General features: G+C 46.9%; 1 protein-coding gene across 1 annotated transcript in view; it reads left to right on the forward strand.

Annotated features, from left to right (window-relative positions):
* Positions 1–26,206, forward strand: part of LOC126575302 (protein embryonic gonad) — a 77,731-nt gene that overhangs the window by 36,010 nt on the left and 15,515 nt on the right. The window contains exon 3 of the mRNA XM_050235932.1: positions 12,488–12,565. Within this exon, the coding sequence (XP_050091889.1) occupies positions 12,488–12,565 (78 nt within the window). The remainder of the gene's footprint in view (positions 1–12,487; positions 12,566–26,206) is intronic.

A 26,206-nucleotide genomic window follows, 5' to 3' on the forward strand; every position in this document is an offset into this window, starting at 1 on the left:
TAACGAGTGTTGACTATGGTTCAAGCGTAAGGCTATCCCCCCCACCTGACCGGAGATTGCGATTGCAGCAAAGTTACTGCTGCGTAGAAGTTATAAATACATCTTATCCCGACGAATGCACATTTGTCGCACGGAGATGTATCCTTCAACCGTTGGGCGAATTTGTACGAATCTTTTTAATTTTTAGTAATTCGTTTACACCTCAAATTCCTGATCAGCTCCTTCCTTCTCTCTCTCTCTCTCTCTCTCTCTCTCTCTATCACTTTATCTCTATCCTATATTAAGTGGCCGGGAAGAAAAGAAAATAACATTCCAGATTGCCGCGAGCGTTGACGCGAAGCTTTCGAGCGTTGAGCGAATGTAGATACGGCAGATGAGTCGCCTCAGTCCGGTGTAAACCGTTTGCGCGAAACCTCTACGATGGAGGTGCCGTAAGCAAATGTGCAAAGCACAACACTGTGGTGGCACCTGAGTGGTTGCTGTATTTTTCTTCCCCTTTTTTGGCTGGATGACTCTGACTCTGACCAAGAAAAATGGCGCAAAGGCGAGGGAAAATAATTCCGTTTGGAGAAAATGTTAAAAATTTTAATAAAGTCATTTATCAAGCTCACCAGCGGGCAGGAGAGGGCCGCTGTCCAGCGCGACCTCGTGCGCGAGCATACATGTTGGAGCTACGAAGGAAGGATGGGAATGTGGGAAGGCTACTACAGCACGGTATGATCAGGTCCGATCGATTCCATCGTTTCCCACTGTCGCCAACGACGATGACGGCCCAAAAGGTGCGATGCTATGTTGTTTGTGGGTATGATCGAGAGTTCCGCATTTTCTCTCTCTCTCTCTCTCTCTCTCTCACACCCCTCCCAAAAGAGTGTCGCTGGAGGTCTCTGTGGTCGATCTTTGGGGGTTGGAGGGTGGTTGCTCCACTTAAATTTTAAATTTATGCATCATTCTTTTATTTCCCTCCCGGTTTATGTTCGCACCTTCTTTTAGCCCCCTTCCACCCGTCATCTGCCACCCCTTTTTCATCTCTCGTGGTGACCAGCAGTCGCAGCTTTTAAAAGCACCGGCAGAACGCACACGATCGACGCCCATGTATCGCTGCCAATTCAAAATCGATAGAATTTCAATTTGTTATTGTTTGCCGAGGATGGCGGATTGGTGTAGCAGGGAAAATGCGGGTTGGTGCAGCACGTCCGTCCTCTGGTGGTGCGATGCAACGATGCACCGGTGGATTCGGCTGCTCTGAATTAAAAAGTTTATCATTATTCATTTTAATATTTCGCTTTGTGATGCTTTACAGTTAGTTTGTGGCAGCGAGAGTTACAGCACGTTCTGGATTGTTCGCAATCCACCAAGAGGCAAGATGGCATTTCCTTTAGCTGTGGCGTAATATACAAATTAATAAAAAAATACCCAAAGCATTTCAATTGACAATAAATATTTTAAGGAATTTTAAGGAAAGTTATTTAGCAGAAAGCTGGTTGGTAACTATTGCGAATGATTGCAATGGTTTTCATAAACCATTCATAAAGCCTGGGTTTAACATTACTTTTCGTACGGACTCCAAAATTTGGCTGCAAATTCTTGTTGTTGCTGCTGCTGCTGCAAAAAAAAGAAGCTGAACCCATTCCAACCCCGCCAAACATCCATTGTGATATGGAGAGCCATTAGTCTTGATTCGTTTCCGATTTCCGCACCGTCAGGACCATGTTCAGGTGCGCGTGTGCGTCGTGAAATGGCCGGCCCGACGGCGTTGAGGTCAACGAGGTAGTCTCCGGACACCGGCGTGATTATCGATTCAATCCTGCACCGCCAGGGGTGAGTGCCCTCGATCTGCTCCCAGGCTTTTTTTTTCTTCTTTGCTTGGAAGGCGTGAAGACTGTTGCCCCGGTGCCCCGGGGGGGTTGTGGAATGTTATTTTTAATTAAGACTGACAGCTCCCATCAATCCCCCTTTGCCGGCGAGGTTCGACATTCGGTAGTTTTCGGATGCCCAGAATGCAGTGACCTCTGGCATTAACGAGAGGATACCGCAGAGTGACCGACCGATCGACAAGGCAAGTGCATGCAAAATCATGTCTTCTGTCGATGTGTGTCTGTTTGCTTGCTTGGTTGGCCCGGGGGTAAAGGTGCATGACCACGATAGTAACACTTTCGCAGTAAGGGAACTTTCATTGACTGTCGATTTGGCGACATGGGAAAGTTTATTTCTGAATCAAGGCCACGGGAGCAACTTAGTTTTGCAACTCTAAACGTATATTTGTGTATCAAGTGTATTTGCTTGTCGCAAATGAATAATTGTGCACTAATTGAGATTTTAGCACACAAAAAATTGATTTAAGGGGGGACTTCGGTATTTATTTTTTTTGTGACACATGTTTTTCGAAATGTTTGCGACAACATTTTTCCCTGAATGCTGACCCTTTCAAGAACATTGTGTAAATTGTTTGGATCAATCGAAGAAAATCTGAGAAAGATACAGATTTTTGAACATCCGAGATTCATACAAGGCTCCATGCAGCTCACTACTGTGAAGAGCGTTTCCCAAAATCAACGTTTTCAAAGACGGTGCCCATCGTAGCGTGAAAACTACTGGACCGATCGTTTTGAAATTTTTTACACATAATTTGTACACTTTTTGCCAGGTAGCCCCGTCAAGATATCATAAAAATTGTTTATACTTTTTTTTAAAATAGTGTTAAGCTGCTTTTTTTATTACCATCACAAAAAGCATCACTTTTTCAACTTCAAAAATCTGCCAAAAATCGAGAAACTGGAATATCAACCAAAACTCTCCGAGGCTACCTAGACAAACTTATAATCTTTCTAACGAATATCGATTTGCATATTTCAGATGAACCGTCATGTCGCTACGATGGGTACTGTAAAAAGTACCCTTTCGACGACATGCCCACGGGCCTTTTTTTGGCCCGAAAATATCGAAGTCCCCCTTGAACGGATTAATTTCCTTCCGCGGAAAGTATATTCTTTCGAAAAATTATAAAACAAATTAATTTGGTCATTATTTATATAGAGAGAGATTTTGAAAGTTCTTTACAGTGAAATTCCAATCAAGATAACTTCTCAAATCTTCATGCCCACTCGGTCACGCTAACAACTTTATTTAAACCTCTTCCTGGACAGTTCTTAACTGAAAGCTGCTACTGTGGTCATGCACCTTAACGTCGCCCAACCCCCCCCCCCCCCCCCCTCCTTCGCTTACACACGTGCACCTTACGTTGTCCACCGGTTTCTGTCCTGTCAGTCTCCACATATCATAAGGAGGAGGAGGAGAAGAGCAAAAATAAAAAATAAAACTAGTGCATCCTGGAACGCCGATTGAACGCGGCAATAAATCAATACCTTTCCGCGATGAAAGCGATTTGAGCCCGGGGGTTCGTCGCCTGCAATGAAGTCATTTGTTATTTCTCCGCACGAAAGACGCACTCGAGCGCACGATACGTTTGCAACTTAGTGTCGTGACGTCCCCCGGTCCGGTCAAATGCGTATCGACAGTCCGGAAAGGAGAAAAATCAATGTTTGCGCTCTCCTCCACTCGCTCCAGGCTAATTTGAGAAAGTTACGCGCACCGTTTAAGCCTGTTTGATGCCATTCCATCACCGGCCCTAGACAACAGTGTGGCGACAGGCGATGGCCAAACCGATGATGATGATTGGTTCTCCGCTCCGTCCCGTCCCGACCCGTTCCCGAGGGCCAAGCTAATTGATTTCTCACGGACTCAGTGTCGACAGCTACTGTGTGCTACCGCGCTCATTTCGGGGGTATCGATTGTGACGATTGAACGACTGGACGCTGACAGGTCTGTTGGCTCGTTTATTGCCTCCGGTGCTTTGCAACCAGCCAGCCAGCCAGCCAGCCGGCCACCATCCACGGACCACGGACCAACACCGTTGACGGTCTAATTAATTATAAAGACATGGCCGAAGTCGAGCTGCCAAAGCCGTGAAAGATTATCATCGCTTTAAATTAGATTTACAACTTCTTCGCCGATCGCGCGTCCAAATCGCGCCGGGAATATGGCTGCGTAATGTTTGACGAAACGCTCCGCAACCGCCGGAGTCTATGCCAGCGTCGGTGGGAACGGACGGATTGTTGCCCGTTGACCGTGTTTCGGCTGCCTATCTCGGGTGTCTCGGGTTTTTAGCTTCGTGATGGAGTGTTTAACACGCATAAACTGGGGTCCACCAGGGAGGCAGTGGTCGACACTCGATCGTTCGCTCGCTCGCTCGCTCGGTCGTCCCTCATTTTGGAAGTGTTTGTTGATTGGATCGGGCAGGGATGAAGGTGAGGCGGAGTGGTCTAGCGAAATGACGATGCATTAAACACAGCGCCACAGTCTTTCGAAAGGATCAATAATCGTATCATTAAATATCTATAACACAGCTGGAGCCACGAGCATGGCAGGGCGCCCCCGGCTCCGCTCTGACATATACACAGTTTGATACAGTTCGTTTACCTTTTTGCCTTCCAATATCACTGCTGATTGGAACAAATTGACATCATTATCCATGGCCATGTTGGGACTGCGTGTCGCTTCATCGAACGTACCATCTCCCGGGGGGGTGGAAATCATCTGAGGAGCGTGCGTCTCCCGCTCCGCGGAACGGAACAGGATGCGTTACGGATCAGGAGGGTTTGACAAATTTCGGGTGATGCATCCACCGAACGAGGTCACCGTGCGAGCGTGGCGCGATCAGTCGAGAGCAAGTGCAAATTATTGAATTTTAAACGAGCGCCATATTTCTTCATTTACATCGTAATTGTATGCAAATTCAGCTGCCAGACCATCCCAGAGGCTCAGTGGCGTTGGTGTTTGGTGGCGGCTACCATCACTGCCTTTTGGTCAAGCCAGTTCGATGGGAGAATTGATCGATCATCGAGCGCAACGTGAGCACAATTGCGTCCGTGGTACGATCGATATTGTGAGTGCGCGCGCGCGCGCACGTCCGTTCACCTTATTTAGGGGGGGGGGGGGGGGGTGAAATGAAGACGAACAAGCGATGAAGGCGGTCATGCAAATGAGCTTGCCGCTGCGTAGTGAGGTGTGACATGTGTTGTTGAGAAAATTTTGACACAATTATGAATCAATTTTCCATGCCGACAGGATGGAAAACGTGTCTTGTGGAGGAGTGCGAGGGGATGGGGCAAGAAGGGGAAACATGCACTTCGTGGCTCGGTTCGTTGGGAAAAAATCTCCTTTTTGTTTCAAGACAGGTTTACTCTCGCAAGATCAGGCTTCGCGACATCTTTAGTAGAGCCGAGTGTAGTTGTTTGGTTGTACTTTAGAGAAAAATATCGAAAAAGAGATTCCAATAAATACTATCATCGATATATTACAGTTTGCAAGTCATCTGTTGAGCAATTTCGAGGGCTATTGTAATTCCCTAATACTTCATGTCCATAGCTTCTAGAGCTACTTTTACATGTTTCTTCAAATTACAGCAGGTGGACAATATTTTTCCACGATATTACGGAGTTAAGAGGAGTAGAAAGGATTAAGAAAATCTTCTGGAATCAACTCAATTACGACAGGATCACAGAGCCACCTTCCGACTAAAGTGGCAGATGGCTGTATCTCGCTTGAAATTCCGTGGGTTCTTGTGAGTCCAATCAAACGGAAGGAGACTCTTTTAATCACTAGAGACGCGATCATACATTCTATTCCTTAAGTTTTGCAGTGCATAGTCGCATTCTGAACGAGATAACATGATTTCTGTACATAATGTATGCATAAAAAAAGAGACAAAATTTGCCGATTTTTCATGAGCAAAACGTCAACCGCACTGCCGAAACTAAAAATGTAGCATCAATATTAGTTATCCATGAGTCATCAGACAAAATTTGAAAGCTCTATCAGTCGAACTCTAATCGTGATGGCAAAAAATGTAAAGCAACTTTATTACGCGGTTTGTGCATTTTCAAAAACGGAGGAGGAATTGATTGAAAATGCACAGAAAGAGTTGAAAAACATGTGCACAAACATGTTTTCGTCTGCCTTGTCGAAATTACCGGTTAACTGCCAGAATCCTGCTCAGAATGGGGCCAAATTTATTTGCTGATAAACTGATAAACTTCTTTTTCACACGTAATTTACAAAACTCAATTATCTGTCATAGTTTATTTTTTATCACGATTCAAATTATGTCTTTTTTTTTAATGCATACGTTAGTTGCAACTTACCTTGTCAAAGCCAGATCATTTTAGAAGAGTTATGATTAAAAACCTTATTAAACTTCATCTTGGTACCTTAGTTGGCAGTGGCGTTAAGAATTTCTGGCTTAAGTGTATTTTAAAACACATGTACAAACATCGATCTAGCTTGTCAAGTCCTTGTTTAACCATTTTTGAGTTGTTTTTTTTTGTTTATTAGGTCCCCTTTTTTCAAACCTTATAGATTCGATGCTTGTAGGCAAACAAACAATCTTCTCGCAAACGTACTTTGGTTAAAGTTTTAGATTGGTGGCCTTTGACGTTAATTCGTAATTCCGATCGTATTTTTCAATATTTTTTGTGCGATGATCCACTTATCCATTTGTGACCAATTCCATCAATTACGCAAACATTTCAGCACATCATACAGAAGGTTTTTTACGCTTGTTTAGTTCCTAAACCTATCACGTTTCAAATGATAAACGTTTAAAAACAAAAGTTCCTCAACAAATGCCCATCAATAGGATAGGTTAGGATACTCAATCAGTGTGACCCCTGCCAGCGAAAATGATCAGTGAATCCGGATCCCTAAACCCGCTGACAACTCGATCAATCGTCATATCGTAACCGATATTGTTTATCAGGATCTAGCGCGTCAAGTACTAAAAATAGATGAAAACAAAATCCCAAGTTTCCCAACGCGGCTGACAATGTTATTCAAATATTTCGCTCCAACGACGAAGACGTCGACGACGGCAACGGAGCCGGAATGGAGGTACGCGGGACAATAAAAATAGACGATGCTATTTTTTATCATCTTTTCTCCAAGCGGCGGGGTCGTGTTACGGATTTTTGGAGTTACAAATTAAAGAAGACCATCCCGGCCATCACCACCACCGTCACCAACCTGTCCGCTCCAGCAGCCATACCACACCATCACGATCACCGGTAAGAGGGTGGGGGTTGGGGGTGATCGGGAGGAGAGAAGGAAATCGAAACCAGTTTCCCTCCTAATGAAGTTCGCGCCGTGAGTCCGGTGGTCCCCTCGTGGCGTGTACACTTTTTTGATAACTCCAACTCCAACCGAAATCACCTTTGGATGCCAACGAAATGAAAAAGAAACAAACAGAGAGCGAGAAATGGGAGCACCACACCGATCGATCGATCGGTGGTGCGATGCTGGAACCCTCCGTCGGTCTTCGGGAGGAACTCCAAAGGAAGCGCAGAATTAGGGAGGGTGACCCCGAAACGGCCGACAAGTGCGATCGCGAAGCGCTCTTCTTGAAATTAGGCGGTGTCAGGTGTAAACATGGCCGCCCGATGTGTAGCAGCAAATGAAGATGAATGAATCATGAAGACGAAGGCACTAGGAGGGTGTCCTACTCGGTTTCTTGGGGTCCCAGGGTGTTTACGATGTTAGGTGAACGCATGCTGACCGGCTGGCTGTCTAGCTGGCTCGCTGGCTGGCTGGTAAATTATGCGATCGAGCTTGTTTCCGGTTTTTGTGCGCCGCCGAACACCGATCGATGGTGCGATACACTTTCCTTTGCGACCTCTTCCTTCCAATAATTAATACGATCGCACCAGAGCGACTCCGATGCTTGCTCGATCGAAGCTTATTGGATCCGTGGTAAGGTTGGAAATTCCTGAATCAGCAAACAGGGAACAGAACCAGGAAAGGGAGCGCCAAGAATGGAAAGTAGTAACACCATTTGGCGTGAAAGATCGCACCAAGGCTTAGAATGGTTCATTGTGCGAGGTGCTTCGCCAATGTAGATCGATCGACTGCGTAGCTGGTGGTAGCGTGTGATCCTCACATTTCGGGGATCTATCTGGACGCTTCTTTCCCCCACTCCGTTTTACTTCGATTCCCTTAATTATGTTTTCACCGAATGGAATGGAGTCATTTGCGGAAACTCCGAGACGAACGCCGATTCCGATTGCAGTACGGCCACAAGATGTTTGCAGGGATTGCTGCGCGTCGATTGCAGGAAATTAGTTGACGCCACGACGTGAAAGGAGGTCCTCCTAACGGTTACGAACAAATTGAGTACCTTTGGACCGGCAACGTGCCGAAGCGGTGCCAATGCTCAGTGCAGTGCGATGCGCACGGTGCGTACTGTCACCGTAAAGGCCGATCCGGCGTACCAACTTGTAATGTGTAGCGGCCGACAGTAACTGGTACGAACGCGCAGAGCGGTCCCACAAGCCCAGAGCAGCACCACGGCACCAGCGGCATCGTCGGTCGGTTTCCGTTTGCTTCTGTCGCACCTTTTATGGAGTCGTCGATACAAATTGCTTTACAATCGTGTAAGGAGAGTTTATCAAACCGTATGTGATCATCACCGACGGCGGTCCGGGAGGGGGGATCTTAGACGGTGACCGTGCTATGGCCGTGGCAGGCGTGCTGCTTCGCACTTTTTGCTCCTCGAATGCCAGCCAGCCAGCCAGCCAGCCCGTGCTGCATCAATCGGATCGGTATCGGTGCCATTGTGCTGCGGTGCACGCACACCGAGCACCCGAGGCCGCTGCTGCTCCATAAATTGCATTATAAAAGTGCTAACTGGCGGTTAGCGAAGGGGTTTTTTTTCCAGGCGAAACGAGATCAAATTTGAAGTAGTTAGCTGGTGAGCGTCGGTGCTGCTGCTGCTGATGCTGAATCCTCAGACAAGGTGCATAGTGGTGGTGTTCTTTTCATGGTCGCAGCCCGTTAATCTTTCCGCAAAATACCTTAGCACGGAGTGCGCTGCTGTTGGCTCGGGTACTATCTTGATCTAAGCGAATGTCTTGGATGTGGTTCGTGTATAGTTTGCAGCTGAAAAGGGATCTTGGGCCTTTGTTGTGCAATCTACGAAATGTCTTCCAATGTAATTCTTCATTTACGTAAATCAATGGCCGAATCATAAGATTTCGTGACCAAATGCACTCGACTCTCGAAAAAAGGGACTCGTTGCTCCGACATATTATCTCACAGATTCGTAGACATTCGCTTAAATGTCAATTTTTTAACAGAAAATAGTTGTCGTGTTCGTAATTGGAAGCTTTCGCCCATAACTTGAGAACGGATGGGCCGATTTCACACATTTTTGGTTTTAATAAATCTTTCCCAAAACGAACTAAATATTCGTCAAAAGTTGTAGTTTAACATACCATACACATAAACAAGTAAAAGGGAAGGATACGACACAAAACGTCTTCACAAATGATCCTTTTTTTTTGGCAGAAATTACTGAAGTCCCCCTAAAACATTAATCAATATTAATCAATATCGGATATTTAGTTCTTTTCAGTTACTAAATGTTCTTGAAACGAATACGGAACTTTAATTTATATATGTAGCCTTCATCCACGGCATCACATGTGTTAAGGTGCGTCTACGTAAAGCTACTTTCCGGTGCCCATCGTAACTGGGCGCATCACGGTCATCAGAAAAATACACATCGAAATTCTTTTGATAGATTATAAGTTTATCCAGGTAGCCCCGTTGACTTTTGTTTGAATTTCATATTTTTTCGATTTTTGTCAGATTTTTTATGTGAACACAATGATCGAACCGGGTTCGTCGCTTAAATCTAAAGGGCCAAGTCTTTTGTTCGCACCAAAAACAGTGCCCATCATAGCCACGTGCTGGGTCATCAAATTAGTTCCTTCGAATCGCAAATTAGTGATAATCGCAAATTAGTGATAGTGACATTCGAGGAAGTTTAGAAAAATCCAGGATGTGAAATTTGATTTGGATTGCGCCCACTTGAATTCGATTGAATTTCATCAGTGTTAGTCCAATTAGTTCACGAAAGTTGGGAATGCGAGGAAAAAAAATCTCGTTGGGCAAAATCAGGGAATCTACTTTGATTCGGTTGCCTTTGAATTATATTCAAGCCAAATCCAAACTTGCATGATTTGGGGACCCACACCAGCGCGGAGCCCAAGGCATGTGCCCAATGCGAAAGATGGCCAATGCCATATGACATGTCATGACTTTTCGAACATTTTTCGTTTACAATCCTTATCATTTTATATGTCCTGTCCTTGCCGTATGACTGTCCTGACTTAAAAAGTCTTTAAAACAATTTCAAAGATTAGTCTCTGCACCAATATTTGATATTACAAATTATCTTATAGCGTAGACGCAAAATAATCACATCCAGACACGATTCCCTTTCCATCCATTGGTTCAGAAGACCCAATATTATGAATGTATGCTAACTCTGCGTCCGTACCAGAAGATTATATGTATCAGAGTCTGTGTAGTTCTAGAGTCTGCACTATAATAGCTCAGGATAATAGTTCCAGAATATAGATGACAGAGAGAAATAACATTTCAATCATTTTTCCTGTATCATTCTTGTCATTTTATACCAGCTTTCCTTATCGTTTTACTATCCCGAGCTAAAAGATCGTTGGAAACATTATTCCCCGCACCATGTTCACACAAACTTCGCCAAGTTCAAGGTACCTTAAAGGTTACTCGCCATTCACCAGATAATCTGGCGCAGATACGAAGTCCCTTTCCGTACATTCTCCCAGATAATCCCATAATCTGGACGCCGACTAACAAACGAACAAAAACCGCGAACGAATGTCAACAAGTGCAGCACACCACGCACAGAAAAGACTCCAGGCAGCACCATATTGGAGCACCAGATGGGTTTGAACTTTGAAAACTCATAAACATACTTTCACCAGACGACGCACACGCCGCATAGGCCCCGGATCTTCCTTCTGCCTCGAATGCGCATATATTCTTGGCACCGTGCGTTGACAGAATGGCTCCAGTGCGGATGCCGCGATGGAGACGACGCTCTCAAAGGTCTCAAAGAGTGTGTGCGCGCCTTGCCTCATCCATAGGCAATGTGGCCGGCCGGTCCGGACTATCCTAGGCCTAGCTGCAGGTACTATCGGTGCCGGCACTCTCTCGCCTTTGACTGTGGCGACTGACTGGAGGCCCCCCCTAGAGCGTGTGCGCGAGCGCGCGCGCGCTTCTACAATAATCTAATTTGTTACGAAGCGGAATAAAATTACATGGAAATGCTACCTCCCAGGAGGATTCGTCAGCCGGCACCGTCAGTCACCACTGTGTATAGTGGTGCGGTCGCCAGCGAGTGGAGAGGAGGCAAGAAATCTGTCACTCTCCGCCACATTCCATTGGCTGGTCGGGCAACGGAGGGGTGGTGCACACCGTCACCTCCAGCGTCTGCGTCGACGATCGCAACTGACGTTTGCGCGACGATACTGACAAATGCGCGCATCACTGTTTACAACTGTGCGCTCAACTGCGCTGCTGCTGCTCTCATGAATGGTAATGAGGTTGTAATGATTCTGTGCGTGCGAATGCGCGCACTAAGCTAAGTCGCACCAATACACTTGGAGAGATAGAGAGAGAGAGCAAGTTGAGAGACGAACCGCGTGAGGTGCACACGCCGCACTTCTCCTGGTAATTATTATTCCTGCTCATTTCGCACGCACGCCAAGCTCGGACGCAGATTCTTCTGCTGCCCGAGGAGACGAGCTGCGTGTTTGTGCGAGTGAGGTCTGGAGCGCAATTTGCTGGAAGGGGGCACCGGTGAAAGTCTACCCCTGGAGGACCCACCGTTCGTCCACCTTCCCGCCCTGTCACACAGAATGTACTCATTGGATGCGCAGCCAGGATTCAGCAAAATCGAACCTAATGAGTCCACCGGAGTGACATTTGCCGGGCAGACATTACATTGTTCTAGTGCGTTCGGTGCGTTTGCCGGCAAAGTGAAAGAGAGGACAGACAGATCTTGTGGCGACGGAATAAATTGCTCAACCTGATCCTCTCCAATCGATCTTTCAGGAATGTCCCACAAACTCCCTGTCTGTTCCATGACATGGTGTCGTCATCAGTGCTGATGCTACCGATCGGGGCAAAAGGTTAAAGTAAGACGGCATCGATCAGGCAGGTCGATCAGGGTTTACGAAAGTGTTATAGGACCCTCTTCGTGGAAACCTGTTACATTTTTATCTTTCATCTTACTCACCCATCGACACTGTCGGTGGCAAAATCGTACATTGATTTATGAAACCATCGGTCGGTGCCAGCGGTCCCCATGGTTTAGTGTTGCCGTGTGGCCCACTTGCGAAACTGATGAAGATGGTTCGATAATTGTCTCTTCATCAACATTAAGCTCTCGCTCTCGCAGTCACCTTTCATCGTTCAAAGAGTGACAGATTGGCTGACCAGGGAAAGCTCTTGGTTTGTAGAGTCTTTTAGCAACGAAATGTTATTTAAAAAACAAAACAATGTGTTGAAACGGTATTTTAATCACAATCTCTACTTTTTTATATTGTTTCAGATGAATCAACAATGTAAAGTATGCGGAGAACCAGCTGCAGGATTTCATTTCGGTGCATTTACATGTGAAGGTTGCAAGGTAAGCTGAACACTAGAAAAATCCGGCCAAATACTTGAAGTACCCGTAGTCGTCCGGGGTATTAGTCGCACAATAAGCTTAGCTCTTCTTGGTATTAAAAAGGGCCATTGTTGGACGCCTGCAAATCTCAACGAGTATTTCTGAATAACTTCTTTCTTGACATGGTATACTGTTTAATATATTGCCAGCTCTATGATATTCGTATAGTCAGAATCTAGGCCAAATACTCCTGTTTCGTTTCAGTTTTTAAACAATTCGAGAGTCTTGGAGGTCCCAACCATTTGGCCAATTTGGGCTCACACAATCAACTTGGAGATCTAGTATTGTTTTTTTTTCACAAACAATAAGCATTTCTAGAAAAAAAATTCTTTGAGAAAAATCTTAAACTAATAAGTCTAAGTCTAATCTCAAATCTAACTAGTGTATCATCTACTCATCAACATTATGCCTTGACTTCAACCTTTGCTTAGCAAGTACAATTTCCACATGATCCTTCTTTGCCCTGTTCTACGTGGAATATTTAGAAAGAAAATTCCGCAATGAGAACATCTGGTAAAACCCGGTAAAATGAGACAGCTGTGCATTATTTGGTCAATGTTATTTCATTGCTACTGTGATATTTGTTTCCGGCATGGGTGGACGCGCGATTTACCGGACCGGCTTGAGTGGACTTGTCAACCTTTTCTTTCGACAATTGGTATCCAAGCTATGGTGAACCGGGAAGGTTATCACCAGCGAGGACCAAAGGAAAAGTACTCCGATGAAAGTCCAGATCAAGAATCATACTTTATTTGGTGCTCATCGCCTTTTTATATTGAATTACAAATTTGTTTACTGTAAGTTCCTGTGAGCGAGAATGAGATTAACTTTTTGGATTGATTATGATTTCTCTCTCATTCTGTTCTGTTCTGCTTGTTGATATACTTTGTTGTGTATGTTTGGATTGCGACACTTGACGCTTGGCTTATCGCAGCATCGCGTATCGGTCTTCGATAAACAATTTTGGTTTATGTTGCCCTACGGTTTGAATTTATGCTATGTGATACTTTGTAATAATCCTGTTGCATTATTGCATTGTTGCGGGATGGCTTGGAGATTGGTATACATGTGCGTGATATATTTATCTCTGTACATTATCGTACATGTGAAGTACTTTCGTACTTTCCGAGGTATCTCTACTCGGACACCAGCCGGCATAGCCGAGCAACTGTCTAGCGTAAGGAGCTTCCAGGCTTCATAGATAGTGCCGTGGTCGTGGTAGGGAAAGTAGTGTGCAGTTAGGATAGGTAGTTTTAGCGTCAGAGTCCTTCTGACTGGTGACAGCAGCCTAAAATCTAGTGCCGCCACACGCCGCGCCGTTCACATGTATGCCACACTACAGCGAACATACAAACTCCTTTTTTTTGCACTAAGCCCACTTCTGACATCGCTTTCAATCAAGGCTGATCAGGACTGTCTGGTCTGGTCACCAGTCACCAGTTGGCCATCCCGCGTTGATGGGCTTCGATTGATTAAACGGTGATTACGCATGATGCACCGAGCGGGACGAGTGATCAGTGCCGTGCGCCCAGTAATCAATCGATCGATTGGGTGGATTGGTTCAATCACGAGTAGCAAACCCACTCGAGCGAGCTAAAATAATAAAACAAAACACCAGAAAATTAAACATTAAACCCCAAAATGAAGGAAAGAGCGGGAGGAAGATGGGGCAAACAATGAAGAAGAACTCGAACCACTCGATCGGCATTTGGCCAGGGCCAACGAAAATCACCACAAAAATCGCGCAACATTTCGACGCCTCAACGCCATTCGGCCCCCAATTGCTCATCGGGATCACGGACCACAGCACCACCACCAGATCGAACACACCGGGCCAGGCCTGGCCGGACCGAGGTGAAGTCTGTCCGCGGCGCTGTGATCGAAGCGCGCAAACCTCGTAATAAAGTTATAAAATTTTATGTTTACTCGAAAATATAACTTTATAAGGATTTATAACCTCTTTATGGTAGGCCCCGGGTTCATCGGGGTGCGTCCTTTCCGAGCCCGATCCGTCCACTCCACGCCCTCGAACGAAGGGAACGGCCAAAAGGGGAAGGGGGAGTCCACTATTTAGGGTGCCTTCGGTAATTCGCTCCACGCGGAACACCTTTTTCACCTTGAGGACGACCATGGGCAGCGCCATCAGTGAGGGACGAAGGGGTGCGCGCGCGATTGCCCAGTCTGGTGTGCGGCGGTGCACGAAAGCGGGTCGATCATCGGCGACGGCTTCATCACATCACCGAGCACTCCGGATCGCTCCGGAGCTGCCGGGTCCCGAATGTGTGTTGTGCTCCCGATAATCAGCATAAAGTTGGTGTGGCGCGGCGCACGGCACGATGCCATCGTCCACTGGTGGGAAAACAAAAGACGCATAGTTTGCCCAGAACAGGGCGGGATTGCGGGGGGGCCAGACAGGGCCTTTCCCTTCTCCAACTCTTCCGTGTGCATGTATATGTGTCTATATCGGTGGCTCAAGTGTGTTAGCTTTCTCATCGCTCGCTCGCTTCAACCCCGAGAGCCTCGGCCCCTGGGTCATGTCAAGTCGAGGCCAAGGCTATCGCGCCAGAATCGAACGCTTCGAACCAGGAAGTGGGATCGAGATCGGGAGAAGCAGAAGAAGAAGAAGAAGTAGAAGGAGAAAAAGATAACGGAACGGACCATGGGACAGCCTTCAATGGACGACAAATGGGGAGTCGGCGGCACCCAAGACAACCCCAAACCAAACAAAGTTTTCCATCATCAAAATGTGTGATCGCCAAATTATAGCGCACGGTAACGCGACATTATGGAGCAAAGCAAAGGCGCTCTTGTGATAATTTAATGTAACTCCCGTACCCCGTCAAGGGAAACCCCGAATATTTCGCCTCCATATTGACCGGCCCGCTCGACGAGGGCTGTGTTGTTGTAGCTAACGTTGCGCAAAAATCCGCATCCAACCCGAAGGTACCAGTGGCTGTGCACAAGAAAAAGAGAGAGAGAGAGAGAGTGAAGTGAGGAGATCTCAAGGAGATCAGAGCAGAGTCTAGGGCCTTCTTGCTGGACTGCCACTGGACGAACTTGCATGTGCCATGGCACGGCACGGCACGGCACGGTGCCTTAGCGAAACGTGCCAGTTTAATAATAATAATGCCATCACTTTTTATGAACAATCATTAGAGCGACTCCGTGCAGAAGTCACAGAAGTCGTTTGGCCGGGCGACCGGGCGCCCCGGGGGCCTTGGACGGCTCGGAGCAGCAGATCAGGCTCCGGGACCTTCTTCGTGTCCGTTCGCCCGACGAGCCGAGCCGACGAGGTGAAATAATTTTATAGTTATGGAAGACTTTCACGTGATGCCGGGTTATGGGTTTTTTCGGCGAATGAGGAGTGCATACACCGTGCCAAAGGTTTGGGACCTCAGCGTTGTTAGCAGCAGCCTCTGTTGTGGATCGATCCTCCGATCGGATCGGCCACTTCCGTGCTGACGAGCCATTTTTCGTGGTTTGCCTTTTGTCTCTCTCTCCCTGGAGCGCTTATGTGTCTCCTCGCTGTCCACCGCACCGAGCACCAGGGTAATTGCAAAGATAACGAAAGGAAAATGGCTTCATTTATGGGTGAAGCTCATCGAGGCGCGAGCCCATCGCGAGTGATTCATTAAGATTTAGTGTTTTGGTGATAAAAGAAAATGGCTGCCGTTTTGAACTATGTGACACCTTGTAACCACGAGGATGCTCCATTGGATCTATCAGTCACTTCTCGTGAGAACCACACGATACGATCGGTGAGGATCGTGGAATCCATGAAGCGCCTCCGGCGGATTGTAGCCGATCCGAGGTCACACTCCGTTCCGAAGGTGCCCACATTTGGTGTCAACATTTGGTGTCAGATCAGGTCCGAGAGTTCGTTTTCGCGTGGCACCCAAAAAGGAAGTCCTTGTGCTTTGCAGCTTCCGCATCGCGTTCGGTTCAGTTTTTGAAGTTGTCCACTTATGGTACCTAAACCTCCGCGGGAATCCGCGGTCAGCAACTACTACTACTGCTCCCCTATTATCCTCCACAAACTGGAGCGTAATTGCTCAATTAGATGATTTGAGCTGTTAGATTGCAATTAGCGCCGGTGTAGCCGACCGGCCCGGGGCCGTACTTGATCCGTTTTGTTTGCTGATCATGCTGGGAGGTATCACGCCGGGCTGCTGCTGCTGCTGCTGGTGCTATGCGAAGGTCCCAATGGCAACGGTTCCCCCCCGCTGCTTCGGCGGTCAAAAGTGAAGCACTTGCTGTTCCGTGGAGTTCCGCGATGTTGTAGCCTTCGCTGGCAGGTCCCGGCAGCCGCAGCGAGACCATAATTGTGGTTCAGATTCAAGGTAAACAAATGGTCAGCGTCTCGTCGCCGTCACGGCTGATTTACGCAAAAGAAGGAAACAAACGAAGCCTCCGAGCGAGCGAGAGAGAGACGGGGGGGTCCACGATCGTGGACTCGTGGAGGAGCACCTCAAGAAACTCTCCAAAAACTGGCCGCAACACGTTGTGGCGCAGTGAGGGTCGGATACGCCGAATTATATAGCACCGCCAGCGAGTCAGCCGTCCAAAATCGGCGATCCCGATGCCAATGTGCGATGCGTGTGTGCTTGTGGACCGATTTGCATAGCCCCGGCCAGGCCAGACCCGGCCAGGCCAGGCCAGACCCGGTGGAGAGCAGTGTGAGCTCATCTCGAAACCCCAGGGGCTCGGTTCCGAAACTGTTTGATTGATGATGTTTTTGATCCAATTTATGGTCGAACAAATTACACTTCTGCGTTGCGTTCCAGCGACGTGTGTCGACAGCCGACAGGTGGTCGGAGGTGGTCGAAGGGAGCCTTTTATTCCCGGAGGTCGCCCTCGAGTGGCCTGGCATCGGGCACACACGCGCGGTGTCTACTTTGGCTTCCGCAAAGGTTGCATGACGCAGCATCAGGGCGGCCTGGAACAACCGCGGGACCAAGGTGTGCTTTTTGTAACATTGACCAATTTAGTGTGACCAGTTCAGTCATTAAATCAAGCGATGCGACCAATCGATTCGATCGCGCTGGCCACAGAAATCGTATCCCAACTTTTTTCTTTATTTCTTATTTTTTGACAAGACACCGCACCACTCGTGGAAAGTATACGTGCGTGAGTATGTGCCAGAGGATTGACACTCATGTTTTGATTAATTTGAATCAATAACCATCATTAGTCATTTTTCGGTTCGGTCGGTGCGCGTCGAGATGCACGCCATTTCGTCAGCCAATCTGTCATATCCGACCAGAACTTATAACTGAGGATAAAGGATGAGGATGTGTTTCAGTGCAGTGCCACCACTACTGAAAAACCTTCTCAAACGAATAACGAATGCTCAATTCCTGGGGCTCTTTGCGAGAACCCGCGGAGACCGCGGAACACCTTTGTGTAACCTTGCTCTCTACGGCTCATCGCGTCAATTAGCAGTTCATTTGTAGCACGGGTGGAGGGAACAAGCATTTGCGTTTAAGCACAAAAGCACAAGACAGGGAGCCGCAGGGCGCGTTGCGCCGGATGAGGCCGCGCGGTCTTCGAAAGCTTCGCCTTCGCCTTTGATCCGAAGCACGCCTGAAGGCCTAGTTTTGTTTTGTTTTGTTTTTTTTTTCTCTTCTTCTCACTCTCTTTTTATAACAAGATCATCAGCACCGCTATGAAGCACCGCACGCGATAAAATGAAGCACCCACCTAGGGTGCATAATGAGACATGTTTGTGTGGCTATGTACCCCCGTTGGCCATCATACCAGACACTGGGACCGAGGGCGACGGGGGCGCTCTCCATCCGCCACCGGTTTCCATCGGTTTTCGGCCGAATGATTTATGGACGATCGCTTCCTGCTTGCGAGCGAGGCGTTTAAGATTTATGTAGCCCGAGCGCAGTACGTCAAATTATCTAATGGGTTGGCTACCGTTCGATGCGCTTTTGTAAACCTTTTGCTTCCACCGGAATCTTGGCCCCGTCCGGAGGGGCGCATCGGCGGGGGTATTGCGCCGGTCGGTGCTGGTGCTAGTGATAATTATCGCTTCCCATGCTGTGATTGATGATTGGCTTCGAGCTCCGTTAGACTGCCTTGGTCTGGCCTGGCCTGCATGGATCGGGTTGGGGGCAGCATCCGTTTGTTTGCAAGGCGACACAACTGTCGCCTTCGGAAGTTCCAGTGGAAGCTCACGTTTTGCACCATTTAGGGGCATGAGTTATGAGGGCACCGAATGGGGGAAATGCTGCGACAGGAGATCAAATACTTTTATTTGTTTTGTGCCTCAAGTGCGCTGCATGCACGTCTATGTTGGCTGTAATCGACGCAGTAGTAAAAGTGTGTGATGTTCCTTTAGATAGTTATAGTTCAAGGCAAAGAGTAATGAATATGATCAATATCTGCATTACTTCCGAGTGAGCCAAGAAGAGGTCTATAAAATCCTAATCCTATAAAGGTACCTAACAGGTGGGTGAATAAGTCTTTGGCCTGAAATATAAATGGAGACACAAATTTATTATCCTTATGATTTTTAGGCACGTTTTTGACGATTTTTTGTGATGTTACCATTGAACTTAATTTTTTCAGGTAAATGGCATATTAATCTACAATTTTTGAAGAATATTTGGATTTGTTTTGAGCAACATTCATTGAAAAATTTATCAATGGCATCAAATGTTGGTAGGCATGTCGTCGCAAAGGTACTTTTTACGGTGCCCATCGTAGCGACATGACGGGTCATCTGAAATATACAAATCTGTTATCGTTAGAAAGATTATAAGTTTATCTAGGTAGCCCCGGAGTGTTTTTGTTAATATTCCTATTTATCGATTTTTGGCAGATTTTTGAAGTTGAAAAAGTGATCCTTTTTGCGATTTAGCCCAAAAACATGATTTTTAAAGATTTGTTTAAAAAAAAGTATCATCAATTTAAACAAAATCTTGACGGGGCTACCTGGCAAATGGAGTACAAAGTATGTGTTAAAAATTTCAAATCGATGGGTCCAGTAGTTTTTACGGTACGATGGGCACCGACTTTGAAAACGTTGGTTTTGGGGAACGCTGTTCAAAGTAGCGAACTGCATGGAGCCTTGTATGAGACGCGGATTTTAACAAATCTATTACTTTGTCAGTTTTGCTTCGATTGATGCGAAACTTTTACACAATGTTCTTGAAAGTATCAGAATTAAGGGAAAAATGTTAAAAATATATGTCACAACAAAAATTAAATACCGAAGTCCCCCCTTAAGAAAAATCATGGATTCAAAGCAATTTCGACACAAGTCGGACGCTCTTCGGTGGGTGGGGAAGCAATTCGAAGCCCATTTCGTTGATTTTGTCCATGATTTTCTTCGAATCGTGACAAGAAGCATTGAGGAAACGCGGCAGCCACTTAGAAAACAGCTTTTTCATACCCAAATGTTTGTATGATATACTGTAAATCGTGCTTTTTGATAACGTTAAGGCATCAACAATCTTTTACAACCTCACTTTACGGTTGGAATGTATCAATTTTTCGATTTTTTCGTCGTTTTCTGCCATAACGCCTCATTTGGACGTCGGTGCGTCGGTGTCTTAACGACCACGTCTAAACTCCGCAAACCATTACTTAACACTGTATTTCGAGCAGATTCCTTATAACACTTTTCAAGCCATTTGTGCCTACCAAATATCGGCTGTGACGATATTTTTTCCATCAAATATCAATGATATCCATGCTTTGAATCATGATTTTTCTAAATACAAAAGTAGCGTCACTTGAACGTCAATAACTTGGGTAATTATAAACAGAATGACTTGAACATTTTACAGAATTTTTTTAAGGTTGATAGTATCGCAAAATCGTACAGATAAAAAAAAGTTTCACCAGTTATATTTCAGGCCCAAGACTTATTGACCCACCTGTTACAGATGACTTCTACACAAAACAAAACATTGAACTGTACTGAGAAAGAATCGTACTGTATAAAAAGATATCAGAGAATGTTAAAGAGTATTGGCAAGAGGATAATGATGGATTGTAGATAAATGTCTCCACAATTTCTTATAGTGAATCTCAATCCATACCTACAACATTTACCGTCAACGAATAATTCTAGAAGTCGGCGGAATTCGTCTAAAAGCCAAAGTCTCACCAAATCTGGATGCACGTTTATCCAAAACCAAAGCACAATTTCATCAGCATTCGAGCAGCATCAGTATGTTGCAAAAACCTTGTGTAACGCTTGCCAGAAACGCTCCTTGGGCTGATGGCGATGAGGATGACGACGACGACGATGATGATGATGATTATGATCACCGACATCATCGAGAGCGGCAAACAAGCGCAAGCAGCACACTACTACCACCACCACCGCCGCCAGAGTGCCGCAGCTTCCTTCCATCATCTCATCGGCATGCATCATGCTGACAACCGACAACCGTTCCTCACTTATTGATCGATCGATCTCGTTTTGAATCGAGTTTGATGTGCGATTACAGTTCCTGAAACGCGACTACCTTGCGTCGAATTTATCGATCTTTTGACCGAAGCGATCGATCGTCCGCCGTAACCGTGCGCTCTGGGGGCTCGTTAGTCCGAAGGTCTCTCGCGCGCACTCGAGATTCTCGACGGCAAGTCATGATGGGCAGGAGGTACTTCTGGAGAACGTGCGAACGAGGAGCGGAAGGAGGAACACGAGGCTCTCGACGAGCCAAATGAGAGTGTGTTTCGTGATCTTGTTTCGTCCGAGAGCTCGTCGGTCGGTGTGTACAGCGTCCACCCCTGTCTTGTGTCCGGATTGCCCCGTCCCCCCCTTCCATCCGCAACAGGTCGCGTATCGGGGACTTACTGACCGACTACGTGAAATCGCACTGACTACCCGATGGCGGGCACATACGTGGGGCCATGTGTGTGCGGTCAGTAGCACACTTCTCTATCCTCCGCTCCTCTTGGGGCGCTTCTGCCACCTTCTGCCCCCCTTCAACCCACCCCCCGGTTGCTATTACCGTGTCGATTTAGTGCCTCAATACGAACGCAAATTGACGTGAGAACCTTGCTCTTGAGCTGATTTACGCGATCCACCATCACCACCACCACCACCATTGATGGTGCTTGTGTGGCTTGCGACGACGACGAGGATGATGATGATGATCATGGTGATCTTCACGATGACTTTGGTCGCGCACGCTCGCGCCAAGTGTTCTGGTTTCCCAAAGGTTAGTCTGCTTTTTATGATATCGCATGTCGAAGAGGCCCCTCTCGTAGTTTGCCGATGGATGTTCCGATCGAACATAAATCGTTTCTAAATGCACACACATCCGATTGAATCGAGTCGATACTGAAGGTCACCGATTGGATCGCGAGACTCGGAACGCTTTCACGTAGCAAAGACAACAAGGGAGACTGTGAGCGCGGGGGGGGTTTACAGGAACCACGGAACAATCTATCATGGTTTCGCAAAACGCATTCACACTAGACACACAGTGGACTAGTTTTTTTTGTGCATCAACCCCCCCCGGGACCACCTGGCATGTAGCTCACTGGTACACACTGTCTGTAATGTAATGAGTAACTATATAATGAGCTCGATAGTCGAGTGTCGTTAAATCAGTCTCGAACGAACCGCAACTCCGTCCTGCTGTTGAGTCTGTAAGATGTGGCTGCAATTATCCTTCCCAGTGGCCTTCCCCCCCCATGATTCGTGACTGGCTGGAGTGGCTGGCGAGCGCTGCGCTTCTCATCAGCTCATCTGGAACAGGCAAACAGATTTATATCACACCATGATTGTTCACCTACCGACCAATGATTGCTTTATTTACACTAGATCTCGAGCACCGGGGCAAAGCAAAGTGGTGCAAGTGTGGCGGTGAGAATTCGTCTGGATCGTTCCAGTATGATTGACCGTTCAATAGAGTCACCGTTCCCCGGGTTCGCTCCGACGCTTTCTGTTACAGTTTGCGTGTTGACCTGTTTTGTTGTTTACGACCATGACGCTGAACTTGGACGAGACCACGACATTGAGCGTTTGTCTGTTGAGATTGTGTGAAGGCTTCAACTGTCAGCAGCAGCAGCGGTAGCTAACGCTTGTCATGGTTTGAGTCCTTCCTTTCAGCAGCTCGTCATCCAACCCCGAAAAAGAAGAAAAAAAAATAACCGGCAGCCCTTATTCAAATGGGACCAAAACGATGATGGGCATTAGGATTATTGTTATGATCAATAATAGCGACCAATCAGCGCGTGAGGTGGTGAGATGATGAGTGTGAATGGAGTGGACCCAGTGGTAGCTTCAGCATTTTTAATGACGGTGATAAAACTGCTCCACTAAGCAATGCAACCCTAGCCCAAGCCCTAGCCCTAGGACGATGGCCGGAAATGGTGAAATGTTGCGGCTTTTGAACCATAAAAGTGGACTCATCAAATCTCGGGGAATTGCTCCCGTTTGTTTTGGTCAGCGGGCGGAGTTTGTGCGGAGTTAAACGGCCCAAAAGCTCGCCAAAGCTTGCCACCAACGGGATTTGTGGTGCCGTTTTCCACGAAAATAGTTCTGGATTAGTCGCACGGGGCTCCGGGATTTTGCCTGCCTATCGTTAGTAGGGGGGGGGGGGGGGAGGATAATTTTCCCTCCACCTCGTGTTCAAATTTTCGACGGGATGCCGACGATTGCACTGCCAGCGATCCAATTCGATCGGAGCTTGTCGGCCGGATGCATCAATAAAGCCTAGTTTTGGGCCCCGCTGAGGCGCTGGCGCTGGCCTGGCGCCTCACGAGACTCTGGCTCGTTTCGCTCTCGGTGCCTTCCAGCCGAATCGTATCGGTAATTGTTGAATAATGGGTAAAATTAGAGTAATGATGATTATTGATGAGGTTTGCGTTAATTTCACTTTTGATTGCGAGCGCGATTCACCTTCCACGCATCCTGCAACCGCCGCCGAGAGACGGTTCCCTTGCTGCGATGGCCACTTGCTGCGTCTACGCTGGCGATGGCAATGTCTATTTCATATGGGAAATTGCACCCATTTTTGGGGTGATTGAAGGGAGAAGGGGGGTTAGGTGTCTTGTGTTGCTGATGAGTGCGCTCCCCTTCTGGTGTTTGGAAAATGTCGCAACATGCTGGTTCCAAGAGATGATCCCCAAGCCGGAGCGCCTTACTTTACGCAGATCGCATCACTGGGAGGCATATTAGCTACTGGAACGTGTGTTTTTTTTGTATGTCTTCTTCTCCTTCAGCTCCTGCTCCTCCTCCTCCTCTCTGCATGTAGCTTCATTAAGGCGCATACACACCGAGCGAGAAGACACCACCGGCAACGCGATCGCTTCCACTTTCCAAAGCCCTTGAAAGTGTTACATGGAAGGCGCGACGCAACCGTTCAAATTGCATTTGCCTCAGTTTCATCGAACGCCAAAGCACACGCACACGCACGCACACATACGTGCGAGTGCGATGCTGAGAGGGAAAAGCGTAATTTATCAAAATTTAGGTTAATACAATCATGAGTTTTCTTTCTCGAGAGTATCAATTCAAGTACATCGCCGATGGCGGACCACGACGAAGCGGGGCTCACACAGATCACACCGGCCGGGCCCCTGGCCCCTAGCTGAATTTGCTATCGACATGAAGCTACAAATTAAATTAGACGAAAAAGCCCGAAATCTCATTAATCATTCGCCGTGCATCGTTCGGCCATGCATGCGTGTTCCTCCTCGACATCAGCAACCAGGGAAGAGGGCACCACTCCCGCCCAAGAGCACTCGACGAGTAAAAGTAGTGAGGCCCTCAATGGCGACTCCTCCGGAGCCGGTTTTTCGGGGATGAGCACCCGGGGCTGGCATAAACCGCGGCTCTCGACCTGTGCAGCCTGACAGCGCGACAGCGGTTGCATGCGGGTTGCAAATGAAAGTGAAACATCACGCACAACACAACGTTTCCTCCAAGTTTTCCCATTCGGCCAGGGGCACTACCAGGGGTGGTCAGTTCAGCAGTAGCATGAGCATGAAGGCTTTCTGGACCGCACTAAACACCATTATGCAAGTGCAAGCTCAGTAGCTCACGCTAGTTTGCCGCTAATCGTAATTGTTCCAAATTAACGCGGCGTAACGCGGCCAACTATCGGGCAGCTAGGCCAAACGGGTTGGGATCGGATGTGGGGATTTTCTAATATTGTTTTCGGAAAATTGCCAGCTTCCGACCGGCATAGGTTTGGCTTCCAGTTTAGTGTTCGTTAGCACAGGCACAAGAGTTTAATTAGTGCACCATGGTTGTTGGGCTTGTAGTAGGACCACCGTACAGGTATCCGCTACATAAAGCAAAGCATCCATAAAAAATGTGGGGTTTCAAATATCTTCTTCGGGTTTGGTTTGTTTGATATGCGATACTTTGGTTTATTTTGGAACTGTTTTGGTTTGGTTTGGATACTTTAAGGAGAGACTTCGGTATTTAATTTTTTTGTGACACATGTTTTTAACATTTTTCCCTAAAAGCTGACCCTTTCAAGAACATTGTGTAAAAGTTTTGGATCAATCGAAGCAAAACTGACAAAGATACAGATTTTTGAAAATCCGCGTTTCATACAAGGCTCCATGCAGCCCGCTACTTTGGAGAGCGTTTCCCAAAACCAACGTTTTCAAACTCGTTGCCCATCGTACCGTAGAAACTACTTGGCCGATCGATTGGAAATTTTGCCATTTGCCAGGTAGCCAAGTCAACAGAATCGCAAAAAGCATCAATTTTTGAACTTCAAAAATCTGCAAAAAATCGCAAAATTGGAATATCAACAAAAACACTCCAAAGCTACCTGGATAAACTTTTAATCTTTCTTACAAATATCGATTTGCATATTGAAATATGCCATTGCATAATGCATAACATGCAGATGACTCGGCATGTCGCTACGATGAGCACCGTAAAAAGTACCTTTGCGACGATACTCCAACCTAAATTGGATGCCACGGATTAATTTTTCAATGAATTTTGCTCGCAACAATATCAAATATTGTTCAGAAGTTGTAGATTGATATGCTTTTTGCTTGAAAAAATAAAGTGGAATGGTTACGTAACATAAAATCGTCAAAAGCGGGCCATTTTTTGGCCCGAAAATACCGAAGCCCCCTCCCTCCCCCCCCCCCCCTTTATAATTGCGCTTTTTGATCCGGTTTGATATCGATCGATTATGAAGAGGTTTACCGCTCCAGCATTCTGGTGCACCAATGAAGGTTGAAGTGATAAACGCCGGTATCAGTCGCGCTGTTCCGATAAGACAGGTAGTGAACGATGGCCAATGGCCGAATGTGCCAGTTTGAGATCGTGATTGGCCCAATGGTGTACCTGTTTTGATTTCTGTTCAATACAATGGCGATTTGGTGCTTTGTCCTACCTGCCAACGAGCCTACCTCGAACGATAATTGGCGCACTATCAGTTGTTTTTTGTTTGTGTGTATGCGCCACTAATCAGCGCGATGGCTGCCACGATACTTTTGACAAATCGAATAGGGATGGGCAAGATTTACCGATAGAACCGATCGAATACCGCTGACGTTGGTGAAGTGACGATTTGTTTATGATTCCACCAACCGTTCCAAGAGCATTGGTCGATGCTATCAGTATGCCTGCAAGTCGCTTTCCGTACCGCTGTACTC

Source organism: Anopheles aquasalis, chromosome 3, assembly GCF_943734665.1.
Source record: "Anopheles aquasalis chromosome 3, idAnoAquaMG_Q_19, whole genome shotgun sequence".
NCBI lineage: Eukaryota > Metazoa > Arthropoda > Insecta > Diptera > Culicidae > Anopheles > Anopheles aquasalis.